Source organism: Nyctibius grandis, chromosome 15 (assembly GCF_013368605.1).
Source record: "Nyctibius grandis isolate bNycGra1 chromosome 15, bNycGra1.pri, whole genome shotgun sequence".
NCBI lineage: Eukaryota > Metazoa > Chordata > Aves > Nyctibiiformes > Nyctibiidae > Nyctibius > Nyctibius grandis.
In genome coordinates this window covers 9,398,046-9,419,132 of record NC_090672.1, presented here as the reverse complement: position 1 = coordinate 9,419,132, position 21,087 = coordinate 9,398,046, and the positions used below count along the sequence as shown (strand labels likewise).

Below are 21,087 nucleotides of genomic sequence, written 5' to 3'. Positions count from 1 at the left end.
AATTCAGCAGGAGTTCAGTATTTTTTTCTGGAGTAGTAAGACCTGAAAAAATATGTGTTTTATCCAACATTTAAGTGTGTTACATAATTTAAAGTAAACTCTTGTTGAAAAAAAAAAAAATAACCATGACAAAACCAATAGATACACCAGTATAAAGGTAATTACTATTTCACAATTAGAATTCACAGAGGAAGCCCCCTGCCAAGTGGCAATTCCATACGGAATTAAGACTTGAAATTATCTATTTGTTATAGAGAGAACACTGTTATTCAGATAGAATTATGCAAAGGTTCAACATGAGATATATGTGGGGTCAGATCACAAGGAAAATCTCAGATTAAGCAATATTTCTCCCAAGAAAATTAGAAGGGAAAATTGTAGGTTTTACAGCCTCTAATGAAAACATTTTATAACTAATTACCCTATTAAGGCTGAGATCAGTAATATCTTTTAAATACTGTTAAAAGTTTCAGGGTTTTTTGTTGGTGGTTTTTTTTTTTTTTTAATGCAACTATAAACATAAGGTTAAAAATAACAAGTATACAATCATAAAAACTCCTAATAGTATAACTTCATGGTGTTTTCCCAAATCTATCTTTTTTTTATTCCAGCACACACAGATTAGTTACTGACACAACTGTCAGTCTTAAAAAACAAAAGTTAAGGCAAATACATATTTGAGGCTTCTATACACATTTCAAGAAATAGCATGACAAATATTGGAAGTGTATCCTGATACTGCTTCTCTCCAAGTTTTTAAGTGACCAGCACATATACGCACGTGATTTTAAGATTTTGGAAGCAACATTTCAAACAGTAAGTACCTTCCTTCTAATATTCACTCTTTACCACTTTCATTTTATCAATCAAAACCACTTTTGATTTAGCGCATGCATGTGCTCGTTTGTACACACACACAAAAATATATACGCAGGACAGTACCTGTGAGATTCTTGTTCTCCCTTCATTTTCTCTACTTTTGATAACATGTCATCTACTTTGAATGTTTTCCTGGGAGGAAAAAGCAGAAAGAATAGTTTCACATAGGCACTATTCCCATAATACACAATAACAAAATTTATTCAGCCTGAACTTTGACTTGGCTTTCAATCTAAAACTGTCTATATACACAATTTTAGCTGTCTGTTCAGAAAGCACCCTTTTTATACCTTTTTAGGCCTAGTAGCACATGCATGTTGTAGGGACACAACCGCAATACAGCTTCTCAAGCAGTATCAAAATAATACAAAGAATTAAAAACAGACCTTTCAGAAGTAATCCTACTGCTCATAAGAAGCATTGTTTAACAGCACCATATTCAAACCTTGAACACGTCTAACCACATTGCAGCTTTGGTCAAGGAAAATCTTCCCACTTTAGTGACAAACCTACTAGGAACTTACGTGTCAGCTCTTCAGTCATGACTATTTTAATCTTGATCATAATAATGAAAAACACTTAAAACCTTAACTGACAAAACAGTTAAAAACCTAATTCAAAAAAAAACCCCTTCTCTCTTCACTACGTTATTTTAAATGGATACAATACAAAGAATGATGAATTCTGAAGCTCCTTCTAGAGCACACTCACGGAAAACAGGGGGGATGACAACGACCAATGACAACAATGTCATGGAGAATAATCACTTCAAATCACTTCTCTCCATAATTCTGACATCAGTCTGTTCATGCTCGTATGTTCAGCCTGCTCTACCATACATAGAATTTAATGTTCATTGCTAAAAAAAGTTCACTCATGAACAGAAGTTATCCAATAGTTTCCAGAATAGTCTCTCAACTTTTCTTTAAAGGAAAATTAACGCTTAGACCTAGACGTCAACAAAACTGCACTAGACTAGAGTGACAACGCAAGAGCTGCAAGGACATCCTTCCTTTACATTTATACCTCAGAAAAATGAAATAAGAAGAACATCAGCTGTTGCCAAATACTGGATTTCTTGTGGGGGGAATGACGACGACACGCTCTGGGGAAGTGGGAAGCATCATCTACAGAAATAACCTGACTGAAGAAACACTTGATGTCATATGTTATGTACCTTCAGCATGTAATGCATCTGAATGATTTAGTTACAAATCACATGGTGACTAAATAGTAGTCACTGGACAAGAAACGCTACACAAGTACAGGGCAGCAGTCAGATAACAAGGAGAAAAATAATTATGATGTATGTGGTAAACAATCACTGATTCAAAGCTCTACTCAGCCCAAGGTTCACATAGATGAGAGATTCAAGAACTGACTCACCTACACTAAAACGTGGGATTATGAAAAAGAACATTGCAACGCTCAGCTTTAAAGCAAGAGATGTTGAGACATTTGTTGCAAGTGTCAGATTCTAAAGTAAAAAAGTCTCTGCATGCCCTTTGCCCAAGCTCACCAAAATCAGCCCGTTCTGCAGAACAGCAAGTCGTACACTTATCTTTAGAAGGCTTTCTTCAGTCTAAAGAATTGCTTAAAACAGCTCTAGAGCAAAGCTATGTCATGATCAGAGTATGAGCCAGAAACCAGCTAAGAGACAAACATGTTTCAGGAATGGGGGAAAGTTTAACAATCTTTCATAAAACATACCAATATCTCACACAGCTTGCATCTAATATTTGTGAGCATCGCTGATCCAGAAAGGACAGTGACACAACCTTTCCTAATGTCAAACTCGGGTTAGTTAAAACAAGAAGAATCCTCCTAAAAATCTTTCAAAAAAACTAAATATAGCAACCAAAAAAAAATTAAATCAAACTCTTGCCTTTGAGATTAACTTGTAAGAACATGAAAAAAATACAGAAATTCCTTTAAACTGAACTACTATTTTTATGTTACCATGTTCCCATGCATAACAGACAAAATTAATTTTTTGTAATAAACATCCCTAACACCCAGGATTTTCAAGACAGCATTTACTTGTGCTATACGTATGCTCATCTTGCACATTCCTTTCTCCACCCACTCTTATTCCAGTCAAGCACAGTAATAATTAACAAAACATTAAAAGTCACATCATAGCATGTCATTACTCTGCCAATAAATAAAAAATTATTCCTTTATCCAAATACTGCAGGGGCAGCAACTTCTATTAACGGTTAGTAACTTCTTTCCAACACCATCACTTGGTCTAATAATACAGTAACACCTGAAGAGAGACCCACAGGCAGGAAGCCCATTTCAGTTCTCCATCAGGTACCACTTGACCCAAGCACACAACCTCTCCAATGATAAGCAGCAACTTCCAATACTTTTTCAGCCCAAGCTGACACATGCCCATTAGCTTATTCCCTATCAACATTTCTCTATACTCTAAGCATTCTGGTCTTTATAAACACTTTCTCAGTATTAAACATACAGACCAACATCAATGGATAATTTCTTGTTAAAAATGCAGTTTTACCTCCCTACCTCCAAGTTATAAATTTGTCTGGCATTTTTCTCAGACTACCGTAGAGCTAGAGATAAAATATGTGCATCTATAATTACTGTTGTGATAGGTAAGTTCTACAAAGTTTGGAGATAACTTCTTTATATTTTACATACGATACTGTTTACTGAAATGGCAATCAAAACAATCAGCAATTTAAAAATGGCAGAAATAAGGGGAATAAATAAATAAATATACATGTATAGTCATGGTCCACATAAGCAGGCTAACAACAAAGCAGTTCCAAAAGATACTTTGCAAAGAGAACTCTACTAACATTTTTAATATACTGAAGCTAGGCACATGAAGCCTCAGGAAGATCATCTCCTCTAGTTCAGATATTTTACCTCTTTTAAAGCCCCTTTTTAATCAGAATTACAGGATCATATACCTTAACTATTTCTATTGAATGAAGAATGGCAATTAAGGTCTTGTGCACATTTGAAGTGTTTACCAGCACAGATCAGCAAACAACTATCCCACTAACCTCCTCTGCAAGTTCAGTCGAGATTGTTTTGCCACAGTCTCTCATTTTTGCCACTACATCTAAGTAGTCCAGACCACCTTCAAACTACAACTTCTGTGGTTTTAACTAGGCTGAAAGAGAAGGACCACAGTACTGACAGAGCATGGAAAAGTAGGAGGGGGGACTCAGGGGAGAAGAACACACTTCTTTGCAATTATTTTCTGGGGTTTTTTCCCCCCTCAACTATACCAGCTCACTTCTCTTGCATTATTGTGTTTTATAAAGAAAATGTGCTGCAATGTTTTACTGAAATCTTCCTAGACCTAATTACCAGAATGATTTCAATAAGTCAGTATTGCCAGAAAACTAGTGAGTGAAAGGGCTATTAATCTGTTCTTAGAACACCACCTAACTAAAATCACAGTTCTAAAACAAAGTGTTAAGGGAACTAGTGAAAATCAGTATGTTTCAAAGAGAAACTAATCATTACTTGCGCAGCTGAATTTGAACTGGAATTTGGAACAGCAGACAACACAATGTACATGCAAAGTACCGTTTCTTGTTTCCCAGCAACTACAGCAGATATCCAAAGAAACAGATTCAGGTAAAAGAACATATGCATTTCAATCAGCTATAAGTTAATGTAAGCTGGAAGTGAGAACTTCCTGTTGCACAACTCTAGTTAAAAAAAAAAAACAAAAAACCAAAACCCAAAACAAAATACCAAAAAATAACCCCAAAACACTCTGAACATTTCTTAAAATTTGGCTCTGCCCTATTCTAAAATAGCAAACAATTCACTCCAGTAACTTTTGTAAGAAAATGTAAGCAGCAACTTCAAGTTTAAAAAAAGAAATAATCTGATCGTTACCTGTCCTAAGTACCTGAAGTTGTACGTTACGGATTCAGCTTTAAGAAAAAGTTATACTGTAGGATTAAAGCTAATGGCAAAAACATTAAACAATATCCAAGAGATGCGAGAATGCCAAATATAGCTTCTTTAATTTAAATAAAAACGTGCCAATTCTATTGCTCAACAGATCATTCAAATACTACCTTCCTTAGATACAAATATAGCTTAAATTAGAATTGTCTGCATGATCAGATGTTATTGCTATTCCTTAAGTATTCATCATTAAGTATTTGAGTCCTCCAGCAACTGCTTCCAAGCACTAAGAACTTTAGTGTTAAAATATTTTGAAATAAGTGTTCAGGCTACACAAAAATCCAAAGTGTAACAAATGATTTTCAGTGAAGAGGAAGTATCTGAAAGGACTCTGCGACTCTGCTAATAAATAATGTACACTGCACTTTTCACTCTGCAGTATTTATATACTTTAAAGTCTATTGACATGCAGCTGTAGCACCTCACGTGACAGGAATGACTATCTTGCAATGTCAAAACCGAAGCCCGTTTCTCAGATGTATCCAGTTCAAAACAACCTTTTTAAAGTGTTTGCTGGACTTTTTGTAAAATGCTATGAACTGATCTCCTTCATTTTTCAGCTTTTCAAATAATTACAGAAATAATTACTGGATCCTCCCAAGACTAATTAACAGAACCAATAGTCTTGTGTTTGCTTGTTTTTTTAAATAAGTGGTTAGGTTACAGTTTAAACTAAAATGTTTCATATGATTATGGTCAAGCACCATTGATTACTAGAGCTCAGATGTTATAGAGTTTTGTTTATTTTTCAATAAGTTCTCCCCCAAACCAGAAAACAAACACAGGAGAATTAATTAGGATTCTACAGATAGCTATCCACATTTGAGTACTCCCAGGATCAACAGAAGTCACAAGCATGAAGACACACACACCCGTAACACTGCAGAAAAGTTCTTAAGTCTCAGAAATCAACTGCAAAGTTATTTCTGCATTTTTTAGTTCTTCAAAAAGAAAAGGTTATGTTTTACACACCTCACGAACAGAGGAGGTCACCCTCCACTATTTCTTAGACTTCTGCAACTTGATTAACATTTTAGGATTACTTTTCAAAAAACAATTTTACCTTTTGATATTTGTTCGGGAGTTTCTGTGGGACATGTAAGTGAGAGTTCTGTGCAAAAATATTGGCTGCAGGAAAAAAAAAAAGAAAAATGTTATGCTTTAATTAAAATTTCCTACAAGTCCAAAGTAAAGGAGTGATAAAGACCAATTACTTACTGCTATTAGATTCCGGGTACGTAGAAATCTGTATATCTGCGTTGGTTCTAAGAAAAAGAAACACATGTTATCCAATATACCTTATACCTCCAGAAATACAGCCTTATAATGATAAAATGTATCTAATTTAGTATGTTGATTTTTTTCAAACAATTACCACAAAAGTCATCATTTACGTGACGCATCACCATGTCCAAATAACTTCAAGTTAACAAGTCAAAGGTTACTCCACCTACTGTATAACACAAAGTAACTTCTTGTTTAAGCTACCATAAATTGGTAGGCACAAGTCAACTATGACTGCTCTTGCTTTCCACAAAACGTTTCTTACAGGCTTTATATCACAAAAGGGCAGAAAAAAAATCTCAACATATTACAACCTATTATCGAATAGGTAAGTTTTCTTCATTAAATTAATGAACATATCTGATAATCTGATATGATACCAGAATAGCATACCAAATTTACATAGTCAGACAATTTGGTATCTGATTGTTTTATCCCTCTGGAAAGTATCAAGGTCACTTGCACAAGGTACCAAAACAAGAATAGGGACTGTCAGTTGACTGTGACACATTACGGATCATTCTAAGCTAGGAAATTCATTTCCAAAACCTTTTACATTCATAGGATCAGAAAAATGTTGGTTCTGGTAAAGTAACTACTCTTTCAAAGTGCAAATGGAGGGAAGATAACACAGCCACGCGCAATACTGACATGAATGGTAGCATCATTCAAAATAGGTGTAATAACCAAACTTCAAGAGAGCAAGACTTGCCTCCAGAAAAGAGGACCTTCGGTTTACTTTTAACCAATTCAGTTAAATCAGGACAAAAAAAATGGTTCTCTCTGGATCAGGCTATATCTAGCAAGAATTCCAATCTAAACTGAATTACACCCTTTTTAAACTGAAATAAAAGCCAGCTTCATTAGGTAGCATCAGCAAGAAACTTGAAAATGACTTCATAAAACACATTAAGTGTAGAGAAAACGACTGAGAATGGAGAATGCCTTGATGCCCACGCTAAGGCTGCTAACACTGTCTCCATTCCCCACATTAAAAAAAAAAACCAAACAACTACTTATTTTTTAAGAAATATAAAACTTTATTTTCACATGACTGCAAAACATTTATTTCAAGTATCTGGAAACCTTATTGTAACATGGAATTCTGTGATTAGAAGTGAAAGAGGACAGCATTTTATATCCTTCATCCCTTTTGAAAGATATGATTCAGCCTTATTTCTACACTTATGAATGTAAGACCCCAAAGAATCTACTATTAGAGAGACATATTATTATTAAACGAAATCTTAAAATGATGCCAGTGTTTCCTTTTAGAAGCCTGATGAAAACCAGTAAAACTCTGTTTAACACAAATTATCACAATAAAAATCTGTATTTTTCAAATCAAGACAAAAGAAAGAAATTAAGAAACACGCACTTTGCTAGGAAGTGAAAATATGAATAGTCATAATTTGCACAGAAACATCCCAGGTTTTTTAGCCTCAAAAAAACCATGACATAATTATAATTTAGAAAGGTATGAAAACAACTAACTACATTCACGAGGACGTAATTTAATTTAAAGACAGTGCACTGCTGCTTCAACTTTAGTTTTCCCAAGTAGAAAAATTCTGAAACACACTTTTCAACCTGCAGACAGACACATGTTTCATAAGTCATATTACTCAGCAAAAGCTTAAAATAAATCTTTTATCTTTTTCTAGCATATGACCTTGAAAAGGGACAAAAACATTCAGGAAGAATGTGATTCAACACTACATGTGTTAGGATTTTTTATTCCAATATTTACTTACTGCAGTTTTCCCAGAATATTCACACTAGAGAGTTAACACACTATGATACATTTACACTGTAACTCACTGCTGATCACTGCTCCAATGCTTCCCTTGTCTGACAGACTGAGGCATGGGCAAGAGAATTTTTTCCCCCACCTCGGACACTGAGCAAATCTCTTAAAACTCGTTTGCCACTTGACCGACCTGCAGTACAGTATTTACTGAACACACAGCTTTGTTAACAGAGCTAAGGTTCAAAGGACCTCGCGCTATTAAGGATTTGAGATGCCACCAAAAACTCCAACACTTTCTCGAACACTGTCACCGTCCGTAGCCGGTGAGTGGGAGCAGTGACAGCACCAACCCCACAACCGGATCATGTATTTAGTAGGGCATTAAAAATACCCTCCAAATCCTAGCAATTACACAGAAATCTTTTAGTACAATGTAACTTTGTTGCCACACCGTGCTTTTGAATCAGATTTCCATAAACAACTTTCTGGTGCATCCAAGGGGACTCTGGTCCTATCTGGAGCTGCCACAGGGTGATGTGTGGGTCGCAAAGGTCAATTTCCAATATGAAATCTCAACTAAAGGACAATTATTGCCAGACAAAGAAAAACCACGTACAGTGAAGTCTTAATCACATCCTGCCCCTGAAAGGAGCTCGAAAGGCAGCCGCCAAAGAGGGAAGAGCCTCGTCGTTCCCAACTCCCCAGTGCCTCCAAGGGCTGTGAGAGGAGAGAAGGGAACCGGCCACCCCGAAAGCCTGATGGGAACTGGTCCTGAGAAACCAAGTTCATCGGCTGTGCGCAGACACACACCCCCGCCCTGCACCCAGCGGGCCCCGGCCCCGGGAGCCTCTCGCCGCCCTGCCCGCACACCGGCCCCCGAGCCCCGCGCTTCCGCCCGGGACCCGCCGGGCCCCCGCCTCCCCGGCGGAGCCCCCTTCCTCCCCCAGCCCCGCTCCCCTTCGCCCTCCTCTCCGGTCCCAGCTCCCTCCCTCCCCCGACCATGTTTACCCCCGGAAGCCCCTACTCTCCACAGCCCTCCCCTCCTCCTCCTCCCGCCCTTTCTGCGGCGGCCCCGGCCGGTCCCGCCGGCTCGGGCCCCCACTTCCTCCCCCGGCCCGGTACTCACTCTCGAAGGCCTGAAGAAAGAGCTCGTGGTCGGCCTGGATCTGCTCCATCTTCGGCTTCTTCACGGGGGGCAGCGCCGCCGCCGCTGCCGCCGCCGCCGAGGAGGCCGAGGAACCGCCCGAGTAACCGCTTCCTCCGCCGCTGCCGCCGCCGCCTGCGGCACCACCGGATTTGCCGCCGGGAGCCGCCGCCGCCGCCGCGGCAGAGCCCCCGAACCCCCCACCGCCGCCGCCGCCGCCTCCGCCGCCACCTCCTCCTCCGGCGGCGCCGCCAGCGGAGCCCGAGCTGGGCCCCGCACCTCCACCGTGCTTCTGAGGAGCCATGGGCCTGGCCCCCGGGAGGGCCCCGGCTGGACGGAGACCGAGTGGGGAGGGAGGGGGCGGCTGGGGCGGGTGGGGTGAGGAGGGGGGAGGGGAAGCGCCGAGCTCCAACTCCTCTAAGTCTCCTCCGCTCCGCTCTCCTCAGCGCTACGACCAGCCGAACCCGACGACCACGACGCGCCCGCCTCCTCCACTAGCCCATTGGCTCCGAAGATGGCGCCGCACCGCCGCATTGGCCGGCGCGGGGCCCGCCCCCGCGTGACGCACGGATGGTTCTGGAAGAGTTTGGTTGGTCGGTGCGCTCCGCCGCTTGGCGCTTCTCCCCTCCCCCTCCTTTGAACTGAATTCGCGGGAAAGGGCCGCTCGCCCTCCGGCGCGGGGCATGCTGGGTAGAGCGGGCCGCCCCCGCCTGCCGCCCGCCCCTCACCGCCCCGCCGGGGCCGCTCCCCGGCTCCGGCCCTCGTATCCGTGCTCCGCTGCTCTGCCCGTCCCCGCCGGGCTGCCCAGAGCTCCGGGCTTTGTTTGCTCCTTCCCGCGGCTCTGCCCGGCGCCGCGTCCCGGTGCCTCCGCGGCCGCACAGGTAGCTGGTGCCCCTCTCGCCTGAGGCAAGTCGCCCCGGGCGCGGCGGAGCCGCTGAGGGGCCGCTCCGCTGCCCGCAGGAGCTGGAGCTCCATCGTTGAAAGAGCCAAATTAGTCGAAATAGAAGTTTGGGTATAAGTCGGTATCGGGTTTGCGGTAAAAATGGTTATACGGCGTCGGACACGAGGTCCCGCTGGCAGCCCGTAGCTTTAGCCTTAATTAACCGGGAGGTTTCCTCAGAGGACGGCACAAGAAATCGGCCGTAGGTACAGGGAGACTTGAAGTCTGAGGTAAAATGTTTCTCTCTGGGTTTATTCCCGCCTTTCTTTGCTCAATGAAGACCCACGGAGTCCTCGAGGAAATAAAAGTTGTGCCGCTGTGGCAACCTCCAGAGCCCTGACAGCTGCCCGCGGCCGAGCACGCGCTCAGGATCAGGCCTTCGAGGAAAGCTCTGGGGCTGCCTCACGTGTGTGATAAAACGTAACAGAGTCCAACCGTGCAATGGGAAAATTGAGTGCTGGCTTCATTTAATCAAACAAGTCCTTATCAGCGGTGCGGCAAGCTCAATACGTAAAAGGCTTTGACAGCCATCCCATTCTAGTTGCTTTTTTTTTTTTCCAAAACTTTTCAAGAGCAATTGTACAAAGTAGGGTAAAAACAGTCTATGTGAGAAATACAGCCTTGAATTTTGATACCAGATACACCTGTGATGCTGGCACTATACCATCCTGGTTTATCTTCTAATTCCTAGTGTTAAGGAAAGTGAACTTAATGATAAATATTAAGAGGAAAACTGTGTATCAAAGTCAGCCATGCCTTACATTATCAACAGAGGTTGATATCTCAATTGTCATTAACCTTATTATGTTTTAAGAAAATTTATGTATATACACCCCACACACGTTCAGATAAATAAGTCTTTATTAGCTACTATTCCCCTACAATTTGTTTTTTTTTTCTTTTTACAGTTCCTTAATATTTATTTTTATGTAATATCTGAAATGTTAATTTTATATTTCAATTACCTCCCCTCTTTTAGCTTTTTCTGCCGTACCATTTACCTTTTGTGTTTGTTTTGGAAAGATCTTTTCTTCCCCTATTGCTTTTTTTTTTTTTAATTACTCTTCTTTCTTTCTTTCCTTCTGTTTTTATCAGACATTGATGTTTTCCATGCAGTCTTTTCTGTAATTTGTTTCAACCTTAATTTTCATACATTTTTAGAAATTCATCTTTGTCATCTTTTTACCTACATTGTATTTTTCTTCCCTCCAAATAAAAAGTGCTATTTCTAAAATACTGTTATACATTTTATCCTGCTTATCATAATTGCCTCTGCTTACTATTCCAGTATTCTGCTTAATATTCCAGTACATTTCTGCGGACCTCACATGTAGCTTCTTCACTCTTACTACCAGGTGACTTCCTGGTGAGCCTTGTGATACACTGGGGATTTGTCAGTCTTCTGAACTCACAGACTAGGTAGCCAGAGTACACCAAATGAAGAGCATCTTTAGGTGATCAGAGGTTGATCTCAAGGTCAGTGATACCCTTTCCCAAGTGACAAAAGTAACAAATATTGCCGTATGTGTGAGAAAGGCTCTTAAATGTTATATAGTTGCAATTTTGTCCTTGGAAGTTGTTTATTGCCTAAAATCTATTCCTGATTCCTCCCTACTGCTCACAAGCCTCTGCTGCTTCTGGTGGCTCATTTTTCTAAATTTCAAAACCAGGAGGAGGAGCCAGAGGGCAACTTTCCAAGCAGGAGTAAGAAAGTTAATTAGGCAATTAATCTCTGGCACTGGAGTCGGATCTGCTTGTGAACAGAGCAACTCTAACCTCGAGTGGGACAGGACAGCGCAACACAAAATGTGTGCACATGAGCCCTCTGTAAGCGTAGGGCTGACTGCCAAATAGTAAAGCTTCAATACCTTGAGCCTGTTTTCCTTTGTAGAGAGATGTTTAATTTTTTAAGTTGTTTATCTCTGCTGCTCTGGGCTGCTCGTATGTTCTTAAAGAGTGTAGAGTACTGTTGGGGTATGTTCAACTGAAAAAGCCTCAACAACTCTGAAATGTCATATTTTGGGCTTCATAGTATGGATGGCTAGAAAGAGCGCAGGGCATAAAATAGCAAGTAACTTTTATTTACTTAGCACAGTTAGAAGCAAGAAAATAAATATTCCTTTTTAGAAAGACGGAAATCATTATGGTTTCTTCAGAAGAAATGAGCTGTAGCATGAGACTGTTGTGCCCTTGACCTGCCTGGTAATATAGACCTCTATAGATTTTACAGATGCATTTATTTAAAAATAAATATTTTTTTTTAAATTCTTGTATATATGTACACCAGGTAACAGAAAGAAGTTGGCCATATTTAGCAAATGACAGGGTATCTGCAAAGCCAGTGAAAATGTGTTTTCTAATAAAGTAGTCTAAAAAAGACAAGCAGTGAAATATAGTGTACCTTGCTGAAATTGATATCAACTCATAAAATTTAAAAAGTAAAAGATGATGACAAGCAGCGTATTTTTTTGCTATAAATCTAGAAAATGTCCTAACATAATGCAAAAAAGGGCAGTTTAATAAGTTTAATATGATAAATGGAAGAAACAATCATTTGCAAACCAGGGTTGCTGTTGGAACAAATTCCTGGTAGTGAAAGCAGTAGTTGGCAGAGGTGCTTTTATGATATGTCAGATTTTATGTGTTGAGATGGCCAGTCCAGTCTTACTTTCATGTACTGTTAGTGGGATTTGCATTTGATATCCAAAAGATCAGATTTGTTTCCTGCAGATTGAAAGCATATGCTACTTGTAAATCTCTTTTTCTGAAGCCTCTTTGCAGCCTGTACATACCCAGGTTCCTGTCATCCTGCAAGGCTAAACTGCAGTGATTTTTACCTCTTCAGATATGTATGAAGAAGTGCATGCATATTTTATACCACTTTATGAATTTTTTCTTCATTTCATAGTTCTGTGCTTTTCTTAGTTGCCTGTAGTACCCCTATAGCTACGCTACTTAACTTTCCAGCTTCCAGTCCTGCAAATTACTGTGTCTCAGCACAGGAATATTTACAAAGTTAATCCTTTTTTAAAAGGGAAAGAAATACCTGTATACTTGGAGCTCAGTCTAAGTGAATGTTCTGTCAGTGTAATTATACTGTTTTTTCCTCACATCTTTAAACATTGGTCTGTCTATATAGATTGTTAGTAACTAGCTAAATACTACTACAGATCTAGCTTCTTCTGAGAACTTAATTTTAAATATAACTTTGGAACAAAACAGTAGTGCTCACTAGCTGTAGCTAGTGACTTCTGGTCAGTCTTTTTAAAAATTGCTTACAGATTCAGGCCATAATGAAAACCAGCGTCAGTATTTGTTAGGGAGCACTATTATATTACATTGGTAAGAACTGAAGTTTGCTATTCAGGGTATTGCTGAGAATAACAAATCCACGGTGAGTGTTCTGGGTAGCTGCATTTCTTTATTTTGGCCTCGAGCTAATGAGCACGTTCAGTGGGATTCAAAGGCATGCAGCATAGAAGAGACTTTACACGCTCCACTTCTGTGGTTACATCCAAACTTTACTTCTTTCTGTTTTCATGCTTCCAGGTTCTCCTTCCCACTCTCTGTCCAGCCCACCAAATGCAGGTTTTCCATGAGAGACGTGAGAATGCACAAATGCTGTAGAACCAAGACAAACAAGAATACTTCATGCGTAGATGGGCAGGTGTGGGTCCCACAGCTGTATCACTGTACTGCAAATACAGATCCATTTCAGTGGCATCCCTTTCTTGCACTTACATGAATAAACTTCACTAGATGCTGAGTTAATTTCATCTGCAGTAGTTATTAATTAATTGTTCAGTTCATATTCTTTATTTTCAGCCTGATTCGATGTCGATCAGTGTTAACAGGCTGTGGAAATTATGAGATAAGCTACTCTTCCCTGCCTACTTGGAAAGCAGAACTCAACTCCCACTTTTTCCCAGTCTCTTGTAAAGAGAGGCTACATAATATTGCAACCGGAGAAAGGGAGTAGCTACAGCTTTCTGGGTAACAGCACGAGAGCGGGTAGATGGAGTACTGGGTATATTTAGGATGGAAGGATCATATTGCTGTTGGGGTGGTAGCTCTCAGTTTCAGTTTGCTTTTCTGCATGTTAATGTCTACTGCTGCCCTGCTTTTATAAGCAGGGAACTAAGAAAAGAGAAAATAAACTTTACTGTAAAGGAACAACTGTACTGAAGCATGGCAAAGGGAAGAGCTAAGCAATCCAAGTATCCTGATGTATAGCTATGAATGCAGGATGTGTGATTGACAGAACAGCCACTTGTGAGTCTCATTCATGTGTTTGGCTGGGGACAGCTTTTGTACAGAGCTGTTCGAATGTATTCTGGGAGCACAGTGCTCAAGGAACTTGGCCCTCAGGGAATCTTAATGCACCCATAATGCACAGCTTTCAGCGAGCAGGTTGATTACATGTCTTGAGTTATTGTAGAGAGTGAAAAGTGAATGCACAGTGTGTTTTGCACCACTGAGTCGCCTATCATCTCCTGCATTCCCATGGTGAACAATGAGTGATAATTACTAGTCATTGTTGCTTAGTAGAAATGAGTGCTCAAGAGTTGTTTCTTGGAGTTTTCTTAGTGATGTTTTAATAGATTTTACATGACTCTTCTACAGTGAAATTTATTTCCTGATTTTCAGTTAATGATTTATTTTTACTTGGTGGCTTTTTAGCAGTAGTGTTTGTCTTTAGTGTTTAGATAGTGGACTAAAAATACCAGAATTGTTTCAAAAGCATTATGAAAAGCCTAGGCCCAATATATTAATTTGCTCTAGAAAGCAAGTTATTCTAGAAAGGTAGGAGATCTCTTAAGATGATTTAATTGTAAGCCCAGAAATGTACTAACAGTAAAAGCATTCAGTACAGAAAAATACATCTCATACAATGAACTAAAAAAAGGGTTTATAATGTAAAAACTGTAAGTTCAGGATAACATCCACTTAGTTTTAAAGACAAAGTCTAAACCAAGATCTTTATTCATATAAGATTGCATCAAAATCAAAAGGAAGTGTCTCCTGAAAGAAAACAAGGTAGTGCTATTCACCTTTGTTAAAATCTGAATAAATTCAGTGTATCACTGAAGACTCCATAGGTAGGAAAAGGACTCAGGAGGTCTTTGTGCAGAACAAGGACTGCATTGCTCAGCTGAGCTCACACAGCACTCAACAGACCTTATCTGGCTTTACTCGTTGGTCTGTGCCCTTCATTTTGAATGTCTTAATCAAATTTTTAATTGTTCAAAAAATTGAAGGTGCTTGAGGTGAGCTGTAAAAAAGTTCATGTCCCTTTTGTCCTCAGAGAAACTGTGGGTCTTTGTCATGAGCCCCCTTTTTAAACTTGAGCTTCAGAAAAGAAAATTATAGGCTTTTAGTATTTCAATCCAGAGGTGTTTGCCTTTTTTACAGAAAATCTATAGATCTCCTGTATATAATAAATTCACAAAAAACACCCACACTACAGTATGTTTAATATATGATTCCAAACAAAATACACAGAAAAAAACCCATGCCAAATCTTGATGTTTAAATGCTTAATACATGGAAATGGAATAGGAGTCATGCTAGTTCATGCTGTACTTTCAGAGATCCACCACGTGTAGTAGAGTACTATGTACTGCAAAACTATAAAAAAATAATTCCAAGTGAACTTTCAGGAATTGTGTTCTCTTAATTGAGTCCTGGAAACTTAAAGATACGGCAACTGAAAAACTTTTGATGCAAACTTAATGATTAAACTCAGAAATGCAGAGATCAAAGAGAAACTGCTGGGAAGATGTGAGAATTAAGTCAGTTACAGATGTAGACAGAAGTTTTCCACCGAAAGGTGTGTTGACAATGCAAGAATAAAACTTCAATCAATCAAAAAGAAAAATATAGGAGGATCAAAGAATATGTCAATAGATAGTAAAATGAAACCTCAAATAAATTAGTTAACAAATTCATTTCAGCTTTAGGTAAGGGATAAGTTTTAACAGGGATCAATTCTTCTGTGGCTAATCTGATTACAGGTTAATAAGATGAGAATTTTGAATTTTATCATCAGCAATTACTTAAATGATAAGATCAGGGGCAGAAACTCTTTCCTAGTGTTTTCCAGTTAGCACAGGTATACAAAATTCAGACATGGGAGAGCTTATCTAAATGTTTCATACCAAAGTTAACATGTTACCTGTGGTTTTATAGGCTAGGGGTTGCTTCAGAAGGCTTTTACAAGAGTTTATCTTGTTTTCGGCGTGCTGCTTGGGATACATGATTCTGCGCACTATAATCTGAATTATCCATACTCCAGAAGTAGTTTTACTGGTTGTTGCCATGACTGTGGTCAAAGTACTTTTACCACACTAAACACATCTCCTCAGAAGGAGGTGAGAAACATGGCAGGAGGCAAATTGTGACCAGTCCTAATCCCACTTTTTGGAAGGAGAAATAAATCTACATGTGGCATAATTTATGCTCTTTGGCATGCCAGTGTAATCGATGCTGGTACTGATATCTTTGCATTTAGAAGATAGGAGGCTTTGCTCTGAGGAATTTCTATCTTTACCTGCCTTGTTACTTATGATACAGCTAGGTCACCCAAGGCCATGCCACAACTTCACCTACTCTTCAAACCTAGACAGGTTAGTGAGGTAAATCAAGATTAGCACGACTCTGCTCTAGAGAGCTCCAGCAACAATCCTAAGTACAAATGTACATGCAAGAAATATTATTAAATTAAAGGTAATTAAGCAATACTTTCATGGTGTTGACAATTTGGGAGTATGTAGGAGACGACTGATACAGTTTTAAATTGTTGAAATGTGACTGGCATTCCACTGGATTATGAATTGGCAACTGGAGTATGATGACTGACTAGTTATAACTGCCCTGCTGCATTTAAACAGACTGTCATCTACTTATTAACCAGCCAAATGACAAAATCGAATTAAAAGGCATACTTATGGCCACTACTGTGCAAGCCCCTGGAGACCCTGAATAAACAGATGGATCTTGTACTGAGTACCAGATGTGAGCTGGCAAGGAAACAATTCCAGAGTCATCATTCCCCTTTACTGAAAATTCCGTGTGTATAGATGTTCAGATCTTGGGGCAACTGAGAAGAAACATACCCCAAAATGAGCAGGAAGAAAAAAATCTGATTCATAAAAATTCAAGTTCAGAGCCAACGCAAAGAAGAAAGTAGAAGTCTTGCCTTTTTTAAGAGACTATATGTAAGAGTAAATTGTCAGATCTGTTAAGGCATTGAATGATAATGTGTTGGTTTTTTTTTTTACCAATAATAGTTGAAGAAGAGATAAGTGAGTGAATGAAATTCTAGGAAGCATTCAGATCTAATGCTGCAGGGTAAGGGCCAACGAGCTGCAAGAGTAAAGCAATGCATTGACAAAGACAAGCATTTGTCTATCAGAATGGAAAAAATAACATTTGTGTAGGACAGGTACATGTACCAGTATTAAAGTAGGTATGGAGCAGTCCAACTGACTGATTGCATGGTCTTAAATATAAATTTTTGAAGGCTCAGAGTGGAACTGCAGTGATGAAACCACTGTTCATGCAGATTGACTGCTGGTTTTGGCAGAGGCAAAACCAAATCATCATGTAAATTGTTTTAATTACAGAACTAGAGAAGTTAATATAGTCCAAAGTTTGGGTTAGTCTATTTTTAAGAGTAAATTCCAAGCTTCTTTATTAACAGATGTGTTCATATATTTTTAAACCAAAGCCCCAAATGCTCAGTAAATGCTTTGAGGGCTTTGTGAAAAATGTGTCCCTAAGGATGAACCACTGGCTCAGCTGAAGTCAGTGGAAGTTTCCCAATTCTTTTCATGAACATCACTCTCATTGTTTAAAAGGCATCTTCATATAGTATTAGTTAACTTTGAAATACTGTACATCTGGTGGCATCTTCTAAAAAGCTGTAATTGTTTATGCACTCAGTAAAATAGTAGAAATAAGTAAGATCTATCTAAATCAATTTATAATTTAAATATTTGCCTCAAGCACATTAACCATCATGCATTTCAATAGAGACGAGACTTAAAGCAAAAACACTGTTATTCCTAATTCACAATACATTGATTGCTTGCAGACTATAATCTATAAATATTAAGCTGTGACAGCTTGCCAGAACTTCTCCTGCAAGGACCTACTGATGAAGGTTTTCTACAGAGACTTCACAAATAGAGTGACCCTACAGGTGCAAGCTGCAGCAGTTGTTTCTCCAGTCTTCCCAGTAAGTTTTGTTGAAACTCTCTGTATTGCAACGTCTTTATTGGTAATGGATCCCTCCCGTAATTTGCACTGATGCATTTGGAATGTCAGCTTCCAAAACAAGGCACATGGGAGGCATTTAAAGTAGATTTTTTGAAAGGAAAATGAACAAAGAGCATGTCAGGTTCCATTTGGATTTGCATGACAAATCCAGCATGCAGTGTTCTGGTGGGTCGGGCTGGGCTTGCCTGCCACTCACTGCATTCGTCACTTTGGTTTGAGCACTTTTGACAGTCCGTTATGTTAATTGTTCTAAGGATTGTTTTGCTGGGGGAAGGAAAGGAAAGGCATTTTTATTTTGGTACGTTTTCCATTTACAGGAAAGCAGGGATATCTGAGGGAGCAGAAAATGTTTTCAATCAGTTTGTGATCTATTTTATTTGTAAATAATCCTGTGAGGTCATCAACAAGTTCAGTATTTTGAATCTTATTGTTACTCGCTCTGTGCATGTGTGTTTGAGTGGGAAATACCAGGCCCCTAAACTAGAAACTTGGGGAGTCTATTGTTTTGGTGCACACCATTCTTTCTTCCTTTGAGTCCCACAGTGATGGGTCCTGCAGAGTGGTTTGTGCGATGCCTGTGTGCTTCTGTTGGATGATATTGTGGTGCTTTGACAAGTGCTAACAAGGGATTTAATGCCCTAAGAGGCATTGTTGGACACACATTGTTATCAGTATGTGGAGAGTATGTGAGTAACTCTCATATGTGCCCAAGACCTGTTGGTAGATATGTGCACATGACTGAATTCTCCTGGAGGCACAATTCAAGGTGGAGGTTACACACGCTTCTCTATCATCTACGTTAAAACAGTCATGGATTGTTTTGAGTTTCGAGGTTGCTAACTGACTGCAGGTGGCAGAACACTGTAGGCTGATCACAAAACAATGTTTTCAGACTGATAGAATGATCAACCATAAAGTTTCAGGAGAAGACTCTGTTGTTCATGTTTGTGTCTCTCTTCACAGTTACTGCTGTTTTTCAGCCAAAGGAGAGTTTAGGGTTTAAAGAATGAGGAGAGCAAGACGATAGAAATAGAATTTCCCAGAGGTTTCCAGGTAATGACTGACATCTGCTTTTTAAGCTTTGAACTGCTACACTGCGTGTGGTGTTCTCATTTACATGTTGTGATCTAAGTGCACCATGACATAAGCTCTAAATACAGAATGCTTTTATAGTATAAAATCATGCAATCGGATGCAGAAATAACAAAATAAATGAAGTTAAACAATCAAGTGTAGTAATTCCAATCACATTCTTGCTTAGCGATTCAGTATGCTAATGCTACTTTTCATGACCCGTGTAGTCCTCCTTAAGTGTTATTTTAGTAAAGTCTGTGGACTTACGTGAGAATCAGTTTGAGCTGGTGCATTTCAAAAAAAAGTCAAACCCAGTATAATTAAGAAACGTTACTGATGATCATGAATAACATTCTTACACCAGCACTTTGAGAAGGATTGCCTGTTGTGCTGCTTTGCTGAAAGCTGAACTCAAAGGGGGCTGAACTAAATTTCAGTGGAAACTAATTTCAGTGGAAATTTAGTTCCCGAGACATTGACGGCTTTGCCTCACAAGCGGGGATGGCTTGCACTGGGATGGCTGGGCTGATCTCCCCTCCAGCTCTTCTTGCTGTGGGAGGTTCCTCCTTCCACTGCAGGGACGGCTGGACTGCTCTGAGGCAGCTGCTGGATTTTGCCAATTCTGTTGTGAATATTGTGCGTATATAAAGATGAATTGATGGCACTGTAACACGCAAACCCACAGCCTGTGGCTGTTCAGTGCAGGACACAGGAGCCTCCAGGGCGGACAGCCTACGTCGGGAGCTGCTGTTGTCCTCGCGAGGTGGGGAAGTGGTCCCTCTGCGTGGGACAGCTCGAGTCAGAGCTGCCTCAGCCTCCAAGCTCTGAACTCAGTAGTTCTCGGTCTTGTGACTGGATGGTGCCTCTCCATTTCCTGGCAGCTTTCCTGTTTGATCACTTCTTGGAAAATAGTGTCACTATTTCCTGTCAGAGTGAAAGTCGCTAAACCTCTCCCACGAAGAATTAGGGGTTTTCTTTAATTGGCACCCAATATTGAGAAAAACCACCACAAATCCAAGTCATAGCAGGTGAAAAAATTACTATGTTCTTGATAGTTCTTGCACGGTGCTTTTGCCTGATGTTGTTTTTAGCAGGTCAGGTTCCCGCTCTGTACTCAGTTACACTTCTAAAGCTGTTCCACTGTAATAAAAGGGAAACATCACCCACAGCTTTTTTGGGCTATTATATATGAAAAATGCTGTGCCAGAAGTCCTCTTGCCCTTAGTCCATCTCTTCTTCCCCCTGTGCTTTTTCAGAGGAACAGCTCCTGCCGTTCCTCCAGGAGGGAGTAATGGTCACAACAGGGCAGAGCAGGTTTGAAGGTGTGGTTCCGTCTCTCACCAGCTCAGCGATGGCAGTGACAACTCAAAGCATAAGCAGAAGATATTGCTGTGGGTAAGTATTTAAAGCAACTCTCTCAAAAAAATCATCTCCCACCTCCATTTTTTTGATTCCCTGGGACTTCCCACATTTAAGAAAGAAATTTACCGTCACCTGGTTTCACTGTTGATTTTCCCCGACGGCGCCGTGTGAGGGGTCAGAGCCATTCATCCCATGAGGAATCCCCCCAGAAAGCAATGGGCTCGCAGCGGTTCCGGGCTGACGTTCCCGCAGGACTCTGCCTGCCCCAAAGCCGTTATACGCGGAACCGGTTTCCCGTTGGAGCGGTCAGCGGGGCGCCCGTACTCGTGTCCCCGTCCCGGGCTCCCCTTGCTGGGCTCTTGCCGCTCACCGCCCGGGCCCCGCCAGCCGCGCCAGGGCGCGGAGGGGCCG

The 21,087-nt window shown here is 40.3% G+C and overlaps 1 protein-coding gene and 1 long non-coding RNA gene across 2 annotated transcripts in view; both read right to left on the bottom strand.

Moving 5' to 3' along the window:
• SUZ12 (SUZ12 polycomb repressive complex 2 subunit) overlaps nucleotides 1–9,523 on the bottom strand; it is a 30,935-nt gene extending 21,412 nt beyond the window's left edge. Inside the window, 5 exon segments of the mRNA XM_068413123.1 lie at nucleotides 943–1,011; nucleotides 5,906–5,970; nucleotides 6,061–6,107; nucleotides 9,003–9,460; nucleotides 9,462–9,523. Of these exon segments, the coding sequence (XP_068269224.1) occupies nucleotides 943–1,011; nucleotides 5,906–5,970; nucleotides 6,061–6,107; nucleotides 9,003–9,460; nucleotides 9,462–9,523 (701 nt within the window).
• Nucleotides 9,524–19,576: 10,053 nt separating this feature from the next.
• On the bottom strand, nucleotides 19,577–21,075 carry LOC137670557 (uncharacterized). The gene is made up of 2 exons (XR_011049314.1): nucleotides 20,809–21,075; nucleotides 19,577–20,678 (listed from the first exon to the last, which is right to left on the bottom strand). It is a non-coding gene; the product is annotated as an uncharacterized lncRNA (long non-coding RNA).
• Nucleotides 21,076–21,087: the final 12 nt, after the last annotated feature.